Here is a 17,507-nt window from a genome sequence, read left to right as displayed (position 1 = left end):
CCATGTCTAAAGCATGAAAGAGCCAACAAGATACTAATAAAAGACCACACTCCAAAAGATGGGGAAGCTCTTGCTTGTCCTCCACAGAGCCCAGCATCCTGAGAGAGGGAGAAAAGCCTTGGGAAGGTCATTGCCCAGAGCACAGGTGTGCAGGCTCAGCCCTTCCACCTCTGGGTTTGACCCCTGACTTTTCTACCCATCTGCCTTCCCTTTTAAAATTTAAACATTTCTCATTAATGTTTTTGTATATTGTATAACATATTTTATGTAATGAATATTTACTGTAGAAAAATTATGAAATGTTAAAATTGATAAATGACAAAATACAATAACTATTCTTCACAGTGGAGATATTTGCTGCATTTCTCCTAATGTCTCACACATTGTCTGGCTGCTGCCCCAGAACAGAAACCTCCCCTCTCTAAGTTGCTGGGCACAGAGCCAGGCCCAGCCCTGCTCTCCAGATGCCATTTCCTGAGTCCACTCCCCTGAGAGGCCTCTTCTCCTTCCTCATCCCTCCTAAGCCCCCTCATGTCTTCCCACTCCCCACTCTGAGGTGAGGGGCTTATTTCTATTTTCAGGCAGAAAAGAAGGACTCACGTGAGAACTGCACCCCAGGAGACGTCTGTACCTCTTTCATTTTCCCACCAGTGACTGGGATGTCCCACTCCTATCTAAGGTGCCCTCAGTTCAGGCCCACGGTCGGTCCCCATGCCTGCGCCCCATTTATCCCCCCCTTCCACTGGCTCCTTCGTTCCTTCTACAAATATGATGTAATCCCCCCATTCAAAAAATAAAAGTCAAGTAAATAAATCAAAATAAAATCCTTGCATAAAAAACCACTACTCCATCCCAAATCTCCTTCCATCTATTGCCCTATTTCTATGGCACTCCTAGACCAAGACTGAGTCTATTTTCTCAACTACTGGGCTTTTTACCCAATGGAATAGTGCACAGAGTTTAAATTCTGATACTTCTATAAGCCTTCTTATGAAGACAGACATCCCCTGACCCTATTGCCTAAATTCCAGAAGTAGCCTGTCTTAACTCTCCTAGCAGATTCTTTGATGTTTATAATACTATGTTTTTCAGTTTTATGCACCTTCTTTAGTTAGTTCTTCTTTCACATACAACCATCCTCCCAATATAATTTTTTTTTATCATTTTGATTAGCCCAATGTGCAGAGCCTGCGCTATTATGCTCACAGAATGCTAGTCACAGTGGAGCACTAAGTAGACTAGAACAACTTTTCTTGAAACAACTTTTTATTTTTCCTGGAGTATATAAATATCTTGTTCCTTCAGTTGCTTAGTTTCTGTTATATTTGTTTTAAATCATTCCCAAACTCCCCAGGGTAAATCTGGGTGAATATATTTGAGTGCATCAGGGATTCTATGGCCTTCATGTCTTGGCACACCCCTGGGCCTCAGTGCTCAGCACCGTCGTGGACTGGATGCTGCGCACCTGCACGGGGCTCACATCCCATCTCCTGCACCTTGTCCTGGGTGGCGGGTGCCTTTGTCGAGCTGGCTCCCCTGTTGCCTGGATCCCATGTGTTCCTCTTTATTGGTTTTCCCTATCATTTTACCCCACTTTGCCTAGTAGTATCCTGAGAAAGGAGTATGGAAAGTAAATGACTGAACCTCTAAACATCTGAAGTGTCTTTAGGCCACATTCCTCCTTATTCACAGTGACTTCATATAGAATCTGTGTTGGAAATACTTTTCCTCAGGATTTGGAGGCATTGCTTCAGTGTCTCCCAGCCTCCAGGCCTGTGTTTGTTGCCTTTTGAAGTTTTCCAGGTCTCTTCTTCTCCACCTGCTTTCTGAAATTCCACTGTGATTTGTTGGTGTGAGTCAGATTTCATCTACTGTAGTGAGAAGTTGGTTAGGCCTTTCAAAATATGAATTTGTACCTGTAAACTCTGAGAAGTATTCTTGAAATTGTTCTTTATCATTTACTACTCTACATTTTTTTGAAGTTACATCATGAACTCATTGGAATCCCATGACTGATAGGGCTATAGGTCTTCTCTCCTGCTTGCCATCACTTTCCCATTTGTACTACTTAGGGGAACTGCAGCTTTAATCTTCCAAGTCATCCACTGAATTATTCATTTCTGTGAATAATTTTTAATTTCCAAGAGCTCCTGCTTGTTCTATGATTGTATATAGTTTTATATGATTCTTTTGTTTCCTATGCCATATATCTTTACATCCTGTAGATGTTGTTGATACAGTGGTCAGGGCCTGTTGGGTTTCCTGCTGTCTGCTTTCATGCTCATGAACTCGGTCCTCACAGCACTCAGCTCAGTGGTGATTCACGTTCATCTTCGGCATTTCTGCTCAGTGCCTGTCTCCCTCGGGACAGTGCTGGTGTCACATGGCCAGGGTCTTACTCTTGCTCATTGCTTTACCTCCAGAGTCTGGCTGATCTGGATCCACTGGAGGCCTTGAAATATATGCTGCAAGATGGATTTACTGTGGTTTGAGTAGGAAAGTCACATTGCCATTGAAGTCCTCCTGAGCTCTGAGCCTAGTGGTCTCCTGTCACAGAACATTCTGGAACATTCCAAGAGTTCACTTGTGTGGAGTGCAGATCATACCCACCACCTGATAGACAAGGAACCAAGGGGAGATGCATCAACAAGGCCTCTGAGAGAAAACCCCTCAGGGTTCAATCCCTGCTCCACCACCTCCTAAGCCTCTGTGAGTCTTCCTGTCCCTGTCTGTACAAAGGGGTCACATGCTGGGTGCCTCAGGGGGTTTGCCTGGGTGATTAAATTTGACCCTCTAAAGGAAAGAAAAGTGTTGCTAATAGGAATTTTTAATCTGTTTATACTTTTATTGCTGGGAATTGTTTTTAAGATCTTCTGTTGTTACAAAAGTAATTCATTACAGGAAAAAACCATATATAATCAAAAGAAATTTTTAAGTATTTATCTTAGAGACAATTAATAGTCTTTTCATACCCTTTTCTATCCAGCAATGTGTATAATTTTTTTGTAAAAATTAAATATATCATACATATTTGTGGATGCACATTCCCTAGCAATAAACATATGTATTTAGTAATAAAAACATAGCTAATTTAAAAAAATATTTGACACTCTATGAAAATCACATGGTATTGATCCCTGAGTCATAGTAAGTGATCCATTATTCATAGTTACCATCAGTACACTGATTATAGCACTAATATAAGTTCCATTCTTTGCTTTTATAAATGATAATTCAAGAAACATTCTTGAATATATACTTTTGAGAAAATGTGTGATTATCTGCTTAGGATTAATTCCTAAAATAGAATTTGTGTTAAATTGTCAGCACATTTAATTGTTGAGACATTTTGCAAAGTTGCCCTTTAGAAATGTCATACCCATTTTCAATCCTTTCACTTTTTATGACAGCATATTTTCCCTACCCTTTTACTTTCATCACTTACTTTCATCTTTGCCAAGCTAAAAGATTTTAATTTTTATCCTCATTTCTTATTCCACATTTTCAGTTTTGTTTATATCTATTTACTACTAATATATTTATTTGACATTTTATTTCTTCTTTTCCCAATTGTTTTCTAGTAAGTAAACATAGTTTAATTATTTTTGGTTAGGTTGTAGTTAATTTAAAATATTGAATTTAAGGAAAAAGACAAGGCAGTCCCCAGTATCAAGAACTGATCTGACACAGTTCATTAGAAGATGGCCTGATGCCCACCCCTTGCCCATGTCATTCTCCTGTGGGACATAAATCATCTCACAGAGCATTAACATCAGACCAGAACACTCTGAGACCTCAACAAAGTGAGACAAAACACTACCACTACATTGTTTTGTCTAAGCATACATAAAAACTAACACACTGTGCAGTCCACAAAATACTGGACATCTCCCTGGTGCTGAACGACATGAGCAATGGCTGTATTTGACAGATACCGATTTATGTTCGCTCTAGTCAGCCCTGTCTACATTAAGCTCTATTGAGATGCCCAGAGAACTTCCTCTTCTTCTGGACAGCACCCAATCTGGAGTGAGCCCCATCTTCCACAAACCAGCCCCAAATCACCCATCCAAAGCCCAAATCCTGTAGATGTTCCAATACCTTTACACTAAGACTCCTGAGGTCCCTTGCTGTGCTGTCTGCAGGACTGCAAGTAATAAATCCAACATGTCTCCTAGTGGTCTCAGTGATGAACATTGAAGCATGTCACTCATTTGTTTGTCAACATTTTTTTACATGTCTTTTAGTTTGATTATGGGTGTGGTTTGTATCTTTGTGAGTGTGTGGTTGACATACAGAAATTTTATCTTTTTCTTTATGGTGTTTCATCTTAGGTTCATTCTTAGAGAATTCTTTATTCCATAAGCATAAAATTTTCATGTTTATTTTCATCCAATAGAAATAAAGAGGAAGAGGCTCCAAGGGTGAAAGGAAACAGAACTGGTTAAATTTGGAGGAAAGAAAGGGGAGGAGCAATAGGTTAAGAATTTAAGGTACAGAATTCTAAGATTTACATCTTCTGCTTGATACCATTACAAGTATGTCTACAGAGCCTACAAAGTATTAGACATATGTTGTGTTCAATAAATACCCTCTCTTGAGCTGGGTGAAGTCTTACGGGCCTGCTTAGTTTCAGCAGGTTAACGAAAACAGCACCAAGAGTCCCAATAAACACAAGCATTAGCTCCACGATGGGCATTTTTTAACACTTATGTCCTAGATGTGATAAATCATGTTTGGCTGATGTCTGTACACTGTAGTTGGTAAAATGCATCTTAATTAAACTTTCATAGGCATGTATTTTAAGGATTTATATAGAAATATGTTAGATAAATCCATGACTTCCATGTGAAGATATTTCAGTATCTATCAAGCTTTGATTTATGCAGTATCTTCTTTGAAGGAAGAGACTGACCACTAAGAACATTCTAGATATGCACTATATGGCAGCTACCAACCATATGGTTATTTGAATTCTCATTAAATAAATACAATTAAAAATTCAGCTGCTTAGTGCACAAGCATTAGCCACATTTCAAGTGCTCAATAGCCACAGTGGTTACCCTGTGGTCAGTGCAGATACAGAACAATTCCTTCACCTCAGAACGTTCTATGGGGCAAGACTGCTCTTCATGCTTTGTGGGCCTCAAGTCAGATGTATTAGGGCCATGCAAAACGAAAGGGCCAATTCAACAGGCACATGAAAAATGCTTCACATCATTAATCATCAGATAAATGAAAATTAAAACCACAATGAGATATCACCTCACACCAGTTAGGATGGCCAACATCCAAAAGACAAGAAACAACAAATGCTGGTGAGGATGCAGAGAAAGGGAAACCCTCCTACACTGCTGGTGGGAATGTAAATTACTTCAACCATTGTGGAAAGCAATATGGAGGTCCCTCAAAAAACTAAAAATAGAAATACCATTTAACCCAGGAATCCCACTGCTTGGAATTTACCCAAATAATACAAGTTCTCAGATTCAAAAGACATATGCACCCCTATGTTTATTGCAGCAGTATTTACAATAGCCAAGATATGGAAGCAACCTAAGTGTCCATCAGTAGATGAATGGATAAAGAAGATGTGGTATATATACACAGTGGAATATCATTCAGCCATAGGAAAAAAACAAATCCTACCATTTGCAACAACATGGATGGAGCTAGAGGGTATTATGCTCAGTGAAATAAGCCAGGTGGAGAAAGACAAGTACCAAATGATTTCACTCATCTGTGGAATATAACAACAAAGCAAAAACTGAAGGAACAAAACAGCAGCATACTCACAGAACCCAAGAATGGACTAACAGTTACCAAAGGGAAAGGGGCTGGGGAGGATGGGTGGGAAGGGAGGGATAATGGGATTAAGGGGTATTATCATTAGCACACATAATATAGGGGGGGCATGAGGAAGGCAGTACAGCACAGAGAAGGCAAGTAGTGACTCTATAGCATCTTACTATGCTGATGGACAGCGACTGTAATGGGGTATGTGGTGAGGACTTGATAATAGAGGGGAATGTAGTAACCACAATGTTGCTCATGTGAAACCTGAGCATAAGATTGTATATTAACGAAACCTTAATAAAAAAAATGAAAAGGCCAATATTGTGTCACTAACAGACTGTCAGACTTCTCTCTGGAATATGAATACATATTAAGCTGGTGGAGAACAAAACCAAAGGAGGTTATCAGTAAGTCTGGTGTCTTCAAACATAAAGTGTTTCCAAGTCCCTCCATCTCCTTTCCCAAGCTGAGAATCCTCCCTGGCATCAACAGGTAAGCTCTCCTCTGGAGGTGCCCAGGGAGGGCAAAGCTCTAAACTAAGCTGGAGGGCAGGGAGTCCAGCTCAGGGAAAGGAATGCTGGTCAGGGAAGAGGAGGCTCAGGTGGTGGCCAGTGGGAGACTCCCTGGTTTATCAAGAACAGCAGTTCTCAAAGTATGGTCTGTGGACCCCTTGAACTCACTGGCACCCTTTCATGGAATCCATGAGGTTAAAACTATTCTCATAGTATTACTTAGGCTTTGTCTTTTCACTATGTTGGCATTTGCACCGAGGTAAACTGAGCACAAATGGAGGCTATGGGTCAAAACTGCAAATGCTGGTTATTCTTCACCCCCACTTACTTGCATTGAAAAACAAAAATAAAGTTTCACTTTAAAATGTCCTGGTTAAAGCATTAAAAGTTATCTTTACTAAATTATACTCAAATCTGTATTTTCAAATTTTATGTGATGTGGGATGTACACATAAAGCACTTCTGCTACATTCCAAAGTACTATGTCCCAAGGAAAACAATCTGTACAGATGAAACAAGCTTCTTTTTTAATGGGATACCATTTATCTGAAGGAAGGAACAACACAGAAACTGTAATTATTAAGACTTGGATATTTAGTGGACACTTCCTTGAAAATGAACACCGGCCTGTCCCTTCAAGAAAATCAACTTACAGATGACAACTGAACAGCACTTGTTGCCTTGATAAAATGTACACTAAAGAAAAAACTCAAAATTTTGCAAAACTTGTGTCCCACCAGTAAGCCTGACAGCTTCTCAGTACTGACACACTTTTCTATTGGGATCTGTGGTAACATGAGACAAATGTGATTTTTTTAATAATTTGATTCCACTATCATCAACACTGGCAGATCTACATAACTTAGTGAAACAACACACTACTTCAAAATAATCATGCATTAGTAGAAGATACACTCAATGTGCAAGGTATGCCTATGGATTTTAATATAAAAGGAAATACTTAATGATACTGTTTCAGGTTCCACTTTGCAAATAACCTTTGAGAAAGAAGGACTTGTATATTCTAACTTAGTGTCAAAAATGAATATCAACAATTATTTGAAAAGGTTATTAAAACTACTTTTACATATTTGAGTGAGATTGTATATTTTCCATATATTTCAATCAAAGTAACAAATTAAATGCAGATGCAAATATAAACATACATAAATCTAATGAAACAGACGACAGACTTGCAAAAATGTAAAACGTAAACAGATCCACTCTTCTCACTACTGTGTTAATCTGGGAAAACAGTTATTTTTCACAAAAACATTTGTTAACATGCAATGAGTTCTAGATATTACCTCAAATGAATTAATAAAATTTCTTTAACTGTTTAATTCCTACTATAGTAATCCTGACAGATGCAACCCGCATAAAATACAAGCCCAAACCCCAGGGTTTCACTTCTGCCGCTCACAACCTGTGTCAGGTCCTCCCGCCTGGATGCTAGTGACGCGAGGCCCCTTCGCACTCCCATTGCGTGTCCGGTTTCCAGACAAGCCAATCAGCGTCACCGCCGTTGGATTAGGAAGTCTCCACGGACCCGGTGGGACTAAGCTTCTCCCCACAAGACGAGGGTCTGGGCCATGACACCCCGAGCTCTCCTCCTGCTGCTGTCGGGGGCCCTGGCCCTGACCCAGACTTGGAGGGGGGGTGAGTGCGGAGTCTCTGCGGGGAGGAGCGAGGGGACCGCCCAGAAGGGGGCGCAGGACGCCCGGGGAAGGCGCTTCTACGCCGCCCCACGGCCCGTCCCCAACCTCCGCACCGCTCTATCCCCCCTCTGTTCCCTCGTCCCTCCCCGGCACCCGCCTCTACCCCCCGTCGGGTCTCCCGAGCCCCGAGCCCCTCCCCGCCAGACCCCACCCACTGGGACCCGGGACTCGCGCGGGGAGGTCTCAGCCCCTCCGCGCCCGCAGGCTCCCACTCCCTGAGGTATTTCGGTACCGCCGTGTCCCGGCCCGGCCGCAGGGGGCCCCGCTTCGTCGCTGTGGGTTACGTGGACGACACGCAGTTTGTGAGGTTCGACAGCAATGCCGCGAGTGCGAGGATGGAGCCGCTCGCGCGGTGGGTGGAGCAGGAGGCGCCGGAGTATTGGGACCGGGAGACGCGGATCGCCAAGGGTCACGAACAGAATTTCCGAGTGGGGCTAAACAACCTGCGCAGCTACTACAACCAGAGCGCGGCCGGTGAGCGACGCGGGCCCGGGTACAGGGCATGACCCCTCCCCAAGTCCGGCTGAGGTCGCCCCCAGGCTGCAGGACGCGCCTGGCCCCCTGCCAGGGAAGACACCGCAGGGACCTTTACCCGGTTTCATTTTCAGTTTACTCTCAGGCACTGCGGGTGGCGGGGCGGGACTCTGTGGGCGGGGCTGACCTACGGGGCGGGGCTAGAGTCTCACACCCTCCAGAAGATGTGTGGATGCGACCTGGCGCCGAACGGGTGCCTCCTACGCGGGTATTTCCAGTTAGCCTACGACGGCACCGATTACCTTACCCTGAACGAGGACCTGAGCTCCTGGACCGCGGCGGACACGTCGGCTCAGATCGCCCGGCGCAAGTGGGAGGTGGGCCGTGAAGCGAAGAGTCAAAGGAACTACTTGGAAGGTGCGTGGAGTGGCTGCGCAGGTACCTGGAGATCGGGAAGGAGACGCTGCAGCGCGCAGGTACGAGGGGCGGCGGGCCTCCCCGATCTCCCTTCGGGCTGGGCTGGCCTCCCACAGCAAGGGAAATTGACTCGGTGTCAGAGCCCCGCCCCTGTCGTGGGTGGGGAGAGAGACAGTCCCCTATGGGTTCATACTCTGCCCTAGAGAGTGACTCGCCCTGAGGGCCCGCCTTTCTCTAAAGAACTAATAACGCGTCCTTCCCGAGGTGGAGGCGGAGACATCCCGAAATAATCCGTCAGAGGGGGTCCCTGTCACCCTTACAGTCATCCTGGGAACCATTCCTTGCTCTCTCAAGGCCTTGATCATAGCCTGAGAACATCTTAGGAGGTCTGACTCCCGCTTTTCTGAGCGATTCATCTCCACCCCTATCAGGACTATTAGTGTGTTTTCCTACTTACAGACCCCGACCCTCCAACCTGGTCTCTAACCGCCATTTTAGAACTTCTCAAGGACTAGTAGATTATCCCAGATCCCTGAGTCCTGGCTGCTATGCTTCCTTCCATAGTAACCAGTTGTCCTGTCTATCCTCAGGGTGGTCACAGGAATGTGGTTGCAGTAGCCCATGAAGAGAGAATAAAGTGTGAATTTTCTTATTCTTCCTCTTTAGAACCCCCGAAAGACACGTGAGCCACCACCCCTTCTCTGATGGTGAGGTCACCCTGAGGTGCTGGGCCCTGGGCTTCTACCCTGCGGAGATCACCCTGACCTGGCTGCGTGATGGGGAAGACCTGACCCAGGACACAGAGGTTGTGGAGACCAGGCCTTCAGGGGACGGAACCTTCCAGAAGTGGGCGGCTGTGGTGGTGCCTTCTGGGGAGGAGCAGAGATACACATGCCACGTGCAGCATGAGGGGCTGCCTGAGCCCGTCACCCTGAGATGGGGTGAGGAGGGATGAGGGGTGGAGCCCTTCTCAGGGAGCAGAGCCCTGTGGAGACTTCAGCAAAGTCAGGACTCAAGCCTGAGGTCAGGCCTTCACCTTCCCTTCCCTCCCCAGAGCCACCTCAGCCCACCATCTCCCTCGTGGGCCTCATTACCGGCCTGGGCTGGAGCTGTGATGTGGAGGAAGAAGCGCTCAGGTAGGGAAGGGGGGTGTTTCTGAGTGCTCCTGGCCCACTGGGGGGCTCAAGCCCTGGGTGGAAGTTTGTCCTGCCTGTTAGTGGGAAAATGCCATCCACACCCCTGTGCTTGCCCAGCCTGGAGCTGAGGGCTGACACTGGCTCCTGTAAAGCACATGTGAAAATGAAGGACAGATTTTTTCCCTTCACAAATCTGGTGATGGGGACAGGATTCCCAGCAGTCCAAGGTGAGAGGGAAGGTCCCTGCTGAGGACAGACTCTAGAAGGGCAGGTGGTCCAGTCCCCACCACACCTCCTTTCTCCCTGTTTCCTGATCCTGTCCTGGGTCTGTAGTAGCAGTTCTGGAAACTTCCCTGTGGTCCAGGGCTATCAAGTCCCACTAGGCCCTCATGGCCCTGCCTCCTCCCTGCCTCTCACAGGGTGTTTTCTTCCCACAGGAGGAAAAGGAGGGAGCTATGTTCAGGCTGCAAGTAAGTATGGAGGGGGTGGTCCCTGAGCCCCTTGGGGGTGTAGATGGGAGCCCATTGGGGAGCTCACAGTCCCCATAATGCCTCCTTTACTGTCATCTCCCATGGGCTCTGATCTCGTCCTGTTCTGTCCCACACCAGGTGGGGACAGCGACCAGGGCTCTGATGTGTCTCTCACGGCTGCTAAAGGTGAGACCCTGGAGATCTGAGGTGGGAGGGGTTGGGGCAGAGGAGACACACTGGGTGATGGGGACTCTGAGTGGGACAGTGTGAGCATGGGGTGGGCTAGGAGAATGTCTCCCATAGGTGACTGCCCTGAATTTGTTCGTTCTCTCACAGTGTGAGGTGGCTGCCTTGTGGGGACTGGGTAATGCAAGATTTGTTTGTGTTCCTCTGTGTGACATCGAGATCCCCTGCCTCTTTCTGCGAAGAGCATCTGAATGGGTCTGTGTTCCTATTGGCATAATGTGGGGAGGTGGGAAGACTGGCCCCCCTGCCTCCCCACACAGACTGGGTTCTCTTCCCTGATGGACTGTCCTGTTCCAGCAGAGGCAGGGCTGGGCCTTGCTTTCGCATCATGTTGGGCTGAGTAGTGATGTCTACCTTCCTTAGGGAAAATGAGAATATGGTATGCATTTGTTTTTTCTACTAGTTATCAAGGGGTTGATGGGGTAATAAAGGAGAAGATTGCTGATATTGAGAGAAGAAACAAATGGAAGCACTGAGTCCAAAATCCGTGTGTTTGCTGCATTGAGTCTGTTGTGAGTGTGGACAGGAGAGGCCGCAGGGAGCCCAACATGGACTGGGCCTGTGCCCTGTGGGCTCAGTGCATCATGGGATCTGACGTCCCTCCTCAGCTGGGTCATCTCTGCTCCTTTGCCTTTGTCCTTTAAGTAGAACTTTGTCCCAACAGGACCTGTGATCACAAGGATTCAGACATCATCCAGGCCTTGCCCTGTGTCCCCGACCATGAGCAGGAGGGCTTTGTGTCACCAAGTCAGGCAAGAGCATGGCCTGGGTCCCACCCTCAGCCCCCATGTTTTGAGTGTTTATTCATTTTGTCTTTGTTTCTGTAGAGAATTGTGCCTGTTCTTGTTTTGTGTACGAGTTCATGTCTTATTTTCCTCTGGATGGTGCCCCCATCCCTGACAGCAAGGAGTCATTTGGCCTGTCATTGTCCCCACAAATCTCAGGACGACCCCTGTGCGCAGGATACTCTAGAGTATCAGAAAGTGAATATTGAGATCAATCATTCTTTCCCTCCTTCTAGGGCTTCTTTATGGAATTTTCTATCTTTCCCCCACCTTTTTTAATTAGAGGAGGGATCAGATTCTAAGTGTGTCATTCTTATTAAATTGTAAGTAAGTATGGAGGGGGTGGTCCCTGAGCCCCTTTGGGACCAGGCAAGTTCCTATCTTCGCTGCCTTATGTCTAGTGATTCCTTGTGCTGCTTCTGATCCAAACTCAGGGTTGTAGAGGCTAATTTAGATTTATATTTGGTGGGAAAATAGGACCCATGGGCTAAGGTACATCTTTTCTAAACACCAAACTATAACTGCTGGGCTGTGCAGGAGGGTTGGTGTGAGGGGAGGAGATGGTGCAAGTGGGGAGCAACACTGGTGAGGAAAGCACAGGCGGCACTGAGGTCAGTGTAAGTGGACGTTGTGCCGTATCTGCCACCAAACAGCTGTGATCTGCAGTCACATTTAGTAAAGATATTTCTTGATTTAGGGAGGTGCTCTACATGGACCATTCATTCAACTATTTGTTATGTGCCAGATAATAGTACATACACATACTGACACACACATAATAGGGTACCTCAAAGTAAAACTGCAAGTTGTGTGTAGCCCATGTTCTTGCAGGAAGGAGTAGAGTATATCAATAAACATAAAATAGGAGCAATGTTTATATTAGAAGCTGGTTAAGTGATTTGAGGCAGGTGGCCCATAATATAAGTATGGGGAGAGGGAAGATGGCTATTGTTTTAGGGTGGTCAGTGTGAGCCTTACTGGGAATGTGACCTGTAAGTGAAGATTTGAAGGATAATGGAATGCCCATGAGGATATCTGGGGCAAGTTCTTCCCAGGCAGGGAACCTCCATTGCAAATGGTCTGGGACAGGAGTGTGTCTTGTGTCAAGGAAGGGCGAGGAGGCCACTGTGCTGCAGCAGAGAGCAACTGAGACGAGTCCTGTATCCGGCCACATCATGTGGGCCTTAGGGTATTAGCAGGGCCTTGACTTTTCTCTGAGTAAGATGTGGAGTTAGAGACAATTTTGACCAGAAGATTGACCTTGTATGACTTAAAAGCTTCAGCCTGGCTGCTGTGCAGAAACGAAAAGCGAAGGGAGATGAGCAGTCGGGAAAACTGTAGGAAACCAGTGCAGGGCTCCAGGCTGGAGAGGCCGCTGCCTGTCTGGGGTGTGAGCATGAGAATTATGGGAAGTGATTGGATTCTGGATATAATTAAAGATGAACTTTGCAGCACTTCCTGATGGATTTAATCTGGGTTGCAAGAAGGAGGAAACTAGGACATGCACAATTTCAGAATCTACAGGGAGAAATGTGGATGCCTTCATGGAAATGGGGAGGACTCTAGAAGGGGCCTGCTTGAGGAAGTGGCATCATAAGCATCCAATTTAAAAAATGCTGATACTGAGACGTCTGTTAGAAATACAGGTGAGGTTGGCAGTTGGATACACAGTGATGTTTAGAAGGAATGTCTTGGATGGTGAAATAAATTTTGGATGTGATGCCATAGAAGTGATACATAAGGCCTTGGGCACAGATGAGGTCACCAGGGGTTGTGGGATAGAAGAGAAAGGAACAAGGACTGACCCCTGTACCCCTGGTGCTGAGCAATCTGATCAGACCACATGCCCCAGGCAGACTCAAAATCTAGCATCATGTGCAGAAGGCACGTAGAGCAGGGAGACCCAAAACTTTAGTGTCACAGGAGTCCCCTGGACATCCCATTAAAATCCAGACCATCTTTGTAGAGTGTGAGGTTCTAGATTTGTAATAAGGCTGGTGTTGCTGCTGGTCTACAGGTCACAATTCAGCAAAAAAGACATACAGATGGCCAACAGGCACATGAAAAAATGCTCCACATCCCTAACCATCAGGGAAATGCAAATCAAAACCACAGAGATATATCACCTCACACCAGTCAGAATAGCCACTATCCAAAAGACAAGAAATAACAAGTGTTGGTGAGGATGTGGAGATAAGGAAACCCTCCTACACTGTTCATGGGAATGTTAATTGGTTCAGCCACTGTGGAAAGCAGTATAGAGGTTCCTCAGAAAACTAAAAATCGAAATACCATTTGAACCAGAAATTTCATTTCTGGGAATTTACCTGAAAAAATGAAGTCCCTGATTCAAAAAGATATATGCAGCACATTATTTACAATAACCTAGTTATGGGAGCAACCCAGTGTCCATCAGTAGGTAAGTAGATAAAGAAGAGGTGGTACATGTACACAATGGAATATTATTTGGCCATTAAAAAGAAATCCTGCCATTTATGACAACATGGATGGGTTTAGAGGGTATTATGCTAAGTGAAATAAAGCAGGTGGAAAAGACAAATACTGTATGATTTCACTTATATGTGGAATCTAAAAATAAAATGAACAAAACAGCAATAGACTGTCATAGATACTGAGAAAAGTTACCATTGGGAGGGTGTGTGGTGGGTGGGTGAATTAGGTGAAGGGGATAAAGAAGCACAAAATCTTGATCATAATATAAATTAGTCACAGGGATGAAGTTACAGCATAGAGAATAGTGGATAGTTCTGTAACATCTTTCTATGTTTATAGTAACTACTAGTTGGGGTGAGTAAATTACTTATTGTTGAATCACTTATGTTTTATATGTGAATATAACATATATCAACTATACTTCAATAAAAAAGTCAATCAACATATGAAAAAAGGTAGGCCAGGATTCCCAAATGGCTGTGCGCTGGCTCACCTGCAGGGCTTGTGGAATAAGTGATTCCTGGTCCCAGGCCCAACATTCTAAGAAGGTGGATCTGGGGAGAGGCCTGAGTTTTTTTTACTAGTCCACAAGCAATCCTGGGGCTCAATCAAATTCGAAACCACTGAGGTCAGCAATCAGAGAGCGTTCAGGGTGGGAAGGGTCATAAATTCATATTAAATTTTTTTTTCCTGGGAAGAAAAAGGCAAGACATATGCTGGGAGATACATGTTATTTTACCTATCAGGGAAAAGCCAGGTGGACCATTGAAGTGCTTAGCAGCTCGGTCTAAGGAAATTCTCTGAGAAGCTGAGAGTATAGATTTTAAATATTCTCAACACAAAAAAGAAACTATAAACTATGCAGTGACTCAGGTATTCGCTAGCTCATGGTGGCAATCATTTTGGAAAATACAAATGTACCAAATCCACAGGTTGTACACCTTAAAGGTACACAATGTTACACGTCAAGGATACAGCAATAAAGCTGGAAAGATATCTCTGAAGCCTTCCTTTCTGAAACTATTGCATGCATGGATTTCTCAGTCCTTGGTGTAAACAACATATTCCAAGTTGTCCTGATTGAAACATAAGTGAATATACATATAGTTAAAGCGACAGAGGAAGGAAGAGAGAGAACTGGGGCCTTGTTTTATTTCAGAGAGTACAGAAATAAAACAGTCTTGAGGCTACACAGCCAGAAACAGAATCCACTACCTGGTGCCACCTAAATAGCAGGAGTAAAAAATGATGGGCATTCCATTTCCAATAATATGGTAGAGTAGGCTTTAAGGCTGTCTCCTTACAAAAAACAGCTAAATAGGTAAAATATAAAAAGCATTCAAAAGTATAGTAGAACAATGAAGAGAATATTCATTAGGTCAAAGTATAAATGTGTAATAAGCCAGAAAGAAAAGTTGCTTTGATCAACTGGGTATTTGCCAAAGTTAGAAAAATCCTACCTTTGATTTCTCAGGCTCATGAGCTGTAATAGACAGGAAATAATGTCCAGAGCTTACCTGTGTGGGAGCATGAGAGACAACCATCTCTGTGAATGTGTGGAACCAAGATTCATATCCTCAGAGTAAGGGAGAAAGAAAGCAAAATCTGCTCCATCCTGGAATATATGAGTACTCTAAGGGAATTTGCCTTTGGGGCACAAAAAGTGAGCAAACAACTATCTCTGAGAACTTACCAACCATGAGCTGCACTCCTGACATCTGTAGCCAAAATTTGCTTTGCCATTTTGGGCCAAAAGAACTTCAGGCCATGAATTTATAATGGTCCTGGATTGGTGATGACCCAAAAATTGTAAGAAAATATAAAAATCTCTAGAGATAACTCTATATAACCTAAGTATCCAAAAGGTTACCCAAATAAATGCATAAAGAAAAATAAAGCAATCTCAACCAACAGCAAACAGAGGAAAACATAAAGACTAGAGTGGAAATTGATGAAATAATAGAGAATGCATGAAGTTAATTAAATTTGGTCCTTTATAACATCAAAATTGACAAATCTTCAACTAGACTCACTAGAAAGGAAAAAGAAGACAAATACTAATCAATGAAATGACATTATGAATAGTCATGCAGAAATAAAAGAATACTGTGAACAATTATGTGCCAGGAAATTAGATAATTTAGGTAAAACAGTCCAATATGATAGAAAGATACAAAGCACTAATGGTGACTCAGAAGAAATGGACAATCTAAAAATACCTCTAAAAGACTGAATCAGTTATACAAACCAGCCACAAAAAAATCCCATACCTGAATGACTCACTGGTGAATTCTATGATATATTTAAAGAAATAATAACAATGCTTTACAAACTCCTCCCAGAAAAATGAGACAGGGAGCACTACCCAAGTCATCTATGTGGCCAGTATTCACATACCATACACACAAAGCTATCACATACAAAAAATATATAGGCCAATATTTTCTGTGAATATAGATGAAAAAATCCTCAAGAAAACAGCAAAGCTGATCCAGCAACTTACAAAAAGATTTATAAAGTGTGAACAAGTGAAAGTTATTCCAGGAATGCAAGACTGGTTTAACATTCAAATCAATTAAGGTAATACACCATATTAAAATAATTTTAAAAACTATATGCTTATCTCAACAAATGGAGAACAAGAATTTAACAAAATTGGACATACTTTCATGAAGAAAGCACCCAGAAAATGAGTATTAGAAGGAAATGTCCTCAGTCTGGTTATAGGCATTTATGAAAACCCTAAAGCTAGCATCATGCTTAATGGCAAGAGACTGGTTGTTTTCTTCCTCAATCAGGAAGAACTTAACCATGTCCAGTCTCACCATTGTTCACTGTGCAGGAGGTTCTAACAAGAGCTGCTGGGCAATAAAAAGAGATTAAATGAATCTAGATTGGAAAGAAGTAAGACTATTTGTTTGCAGATGACATGATTATATAAATAGAAAATCCTAAAGAATCCACTAAAAAGCTATTAGAACTAATAAGTTCAGCAAGATTGCAAGATGTGTGGTCAATATACAAAAATTGATTATATTTCTACACACTTGCAATAAACATACCAAGAATTAAATTTGAGAAAGCAATTCCATTTGCAGTAGCATCAAAGGAAATAAAAATATGAACATGTTAATAAAAGAAATACAAAATTCACACTCTGAATACCATAAGCATTGGTGAAAGAACTTAAAAAACAACAAAGCACATGGAAAATGTTCCTTGATCAGAAGCCTTAATAATGTTAATATGGCAATAGTGCCCAAACTAATATACACATTCAATCTATCACACCTAACTGATTTCTTTGCAAGACTTAATGAACTGATTCTAAATTCACATGGAAATTCAAGGGACCTAGAACAGCCAATCTTAAAAAGAAAACCAAGAGGGACTCACAATTCTCAATTTCAAAATTTCCTACATGCAACATGATACAGATAGTGGTGCTGGCACATGGATAGGCTATACGTCAGTGGAATAGAATTGTGATTCCATAACT

General features: G+C 43.5%; 1 protein-coding gene and 2 long non-coding RNA genes across 3 annotated transcripts in view; 1 reads left to right on the top strand and 2 right to left on the bottom strand.

The window, feature by feature from the left end:
- LOC140846665 (uncharacterized) overlaps window positions 1–17,507 on the bottom strand; it is an 87,762-nt gene that overhangs the window by 1,911 nt on the left and 68,344 nt on the right. The window lies entirely within an intron of this gene.
- LOC118974003 (uncharacterized) lies at window positions 1,249–8,080 on the bottom strand. Its single transcript, XR_005063590.2, has 2 exons — window positions 7,735–8,080; window positions 1,249–2,613 (listed from the first exon to the last, which is right to left on the bottom strand). It is a non-coding gene; the product is annotated as an uncharacterized lncRNA (long non-coding RNA).
- On the top strand, window positions 7,898–15,004 carry LOC108391347 (patr class I histocompatibility antigen, A-2 alpha chain-like). The gene is given in 11 exon segments (XM_073224101.1): window positions 7,898–7,967; window positions 8,231–8,500; window positions 8,705–8,914; window positions 8,917–8,976; window positions 9,060–9,072; window positions 9,596–9,858; window positions 9,972–10,017; window positions 10,019–10,053; window positions 10,491–10,523; window positions 10,662–10,709; window positions 10,860–15,004. Coding segments are annotated over 11 exon segments (1,050 nt in total). The 5' UTR covers window positions 7,898–7,900; the 3' UTR covers window positions 10,865–15,004.

Source organism: Manis javanica, chromosome 16 (assembly GCF_040802235.1).
Source record: "Manis javanica isolate MJ-LG chromosome 16, MJ_LKY, whole genome shotgun sequence".
Classification (NCBI taxonomy): Eukaryota; Metazoa; Chordata; class Mammalia; order Pholidota; family Manidae; genus Manis; species Manis javanica.
The sequence above is the reverse complement of the archived record's forward strand: the minus strand, read 5'-3'. Positions and strand labels throughout refer to the sequence as shown.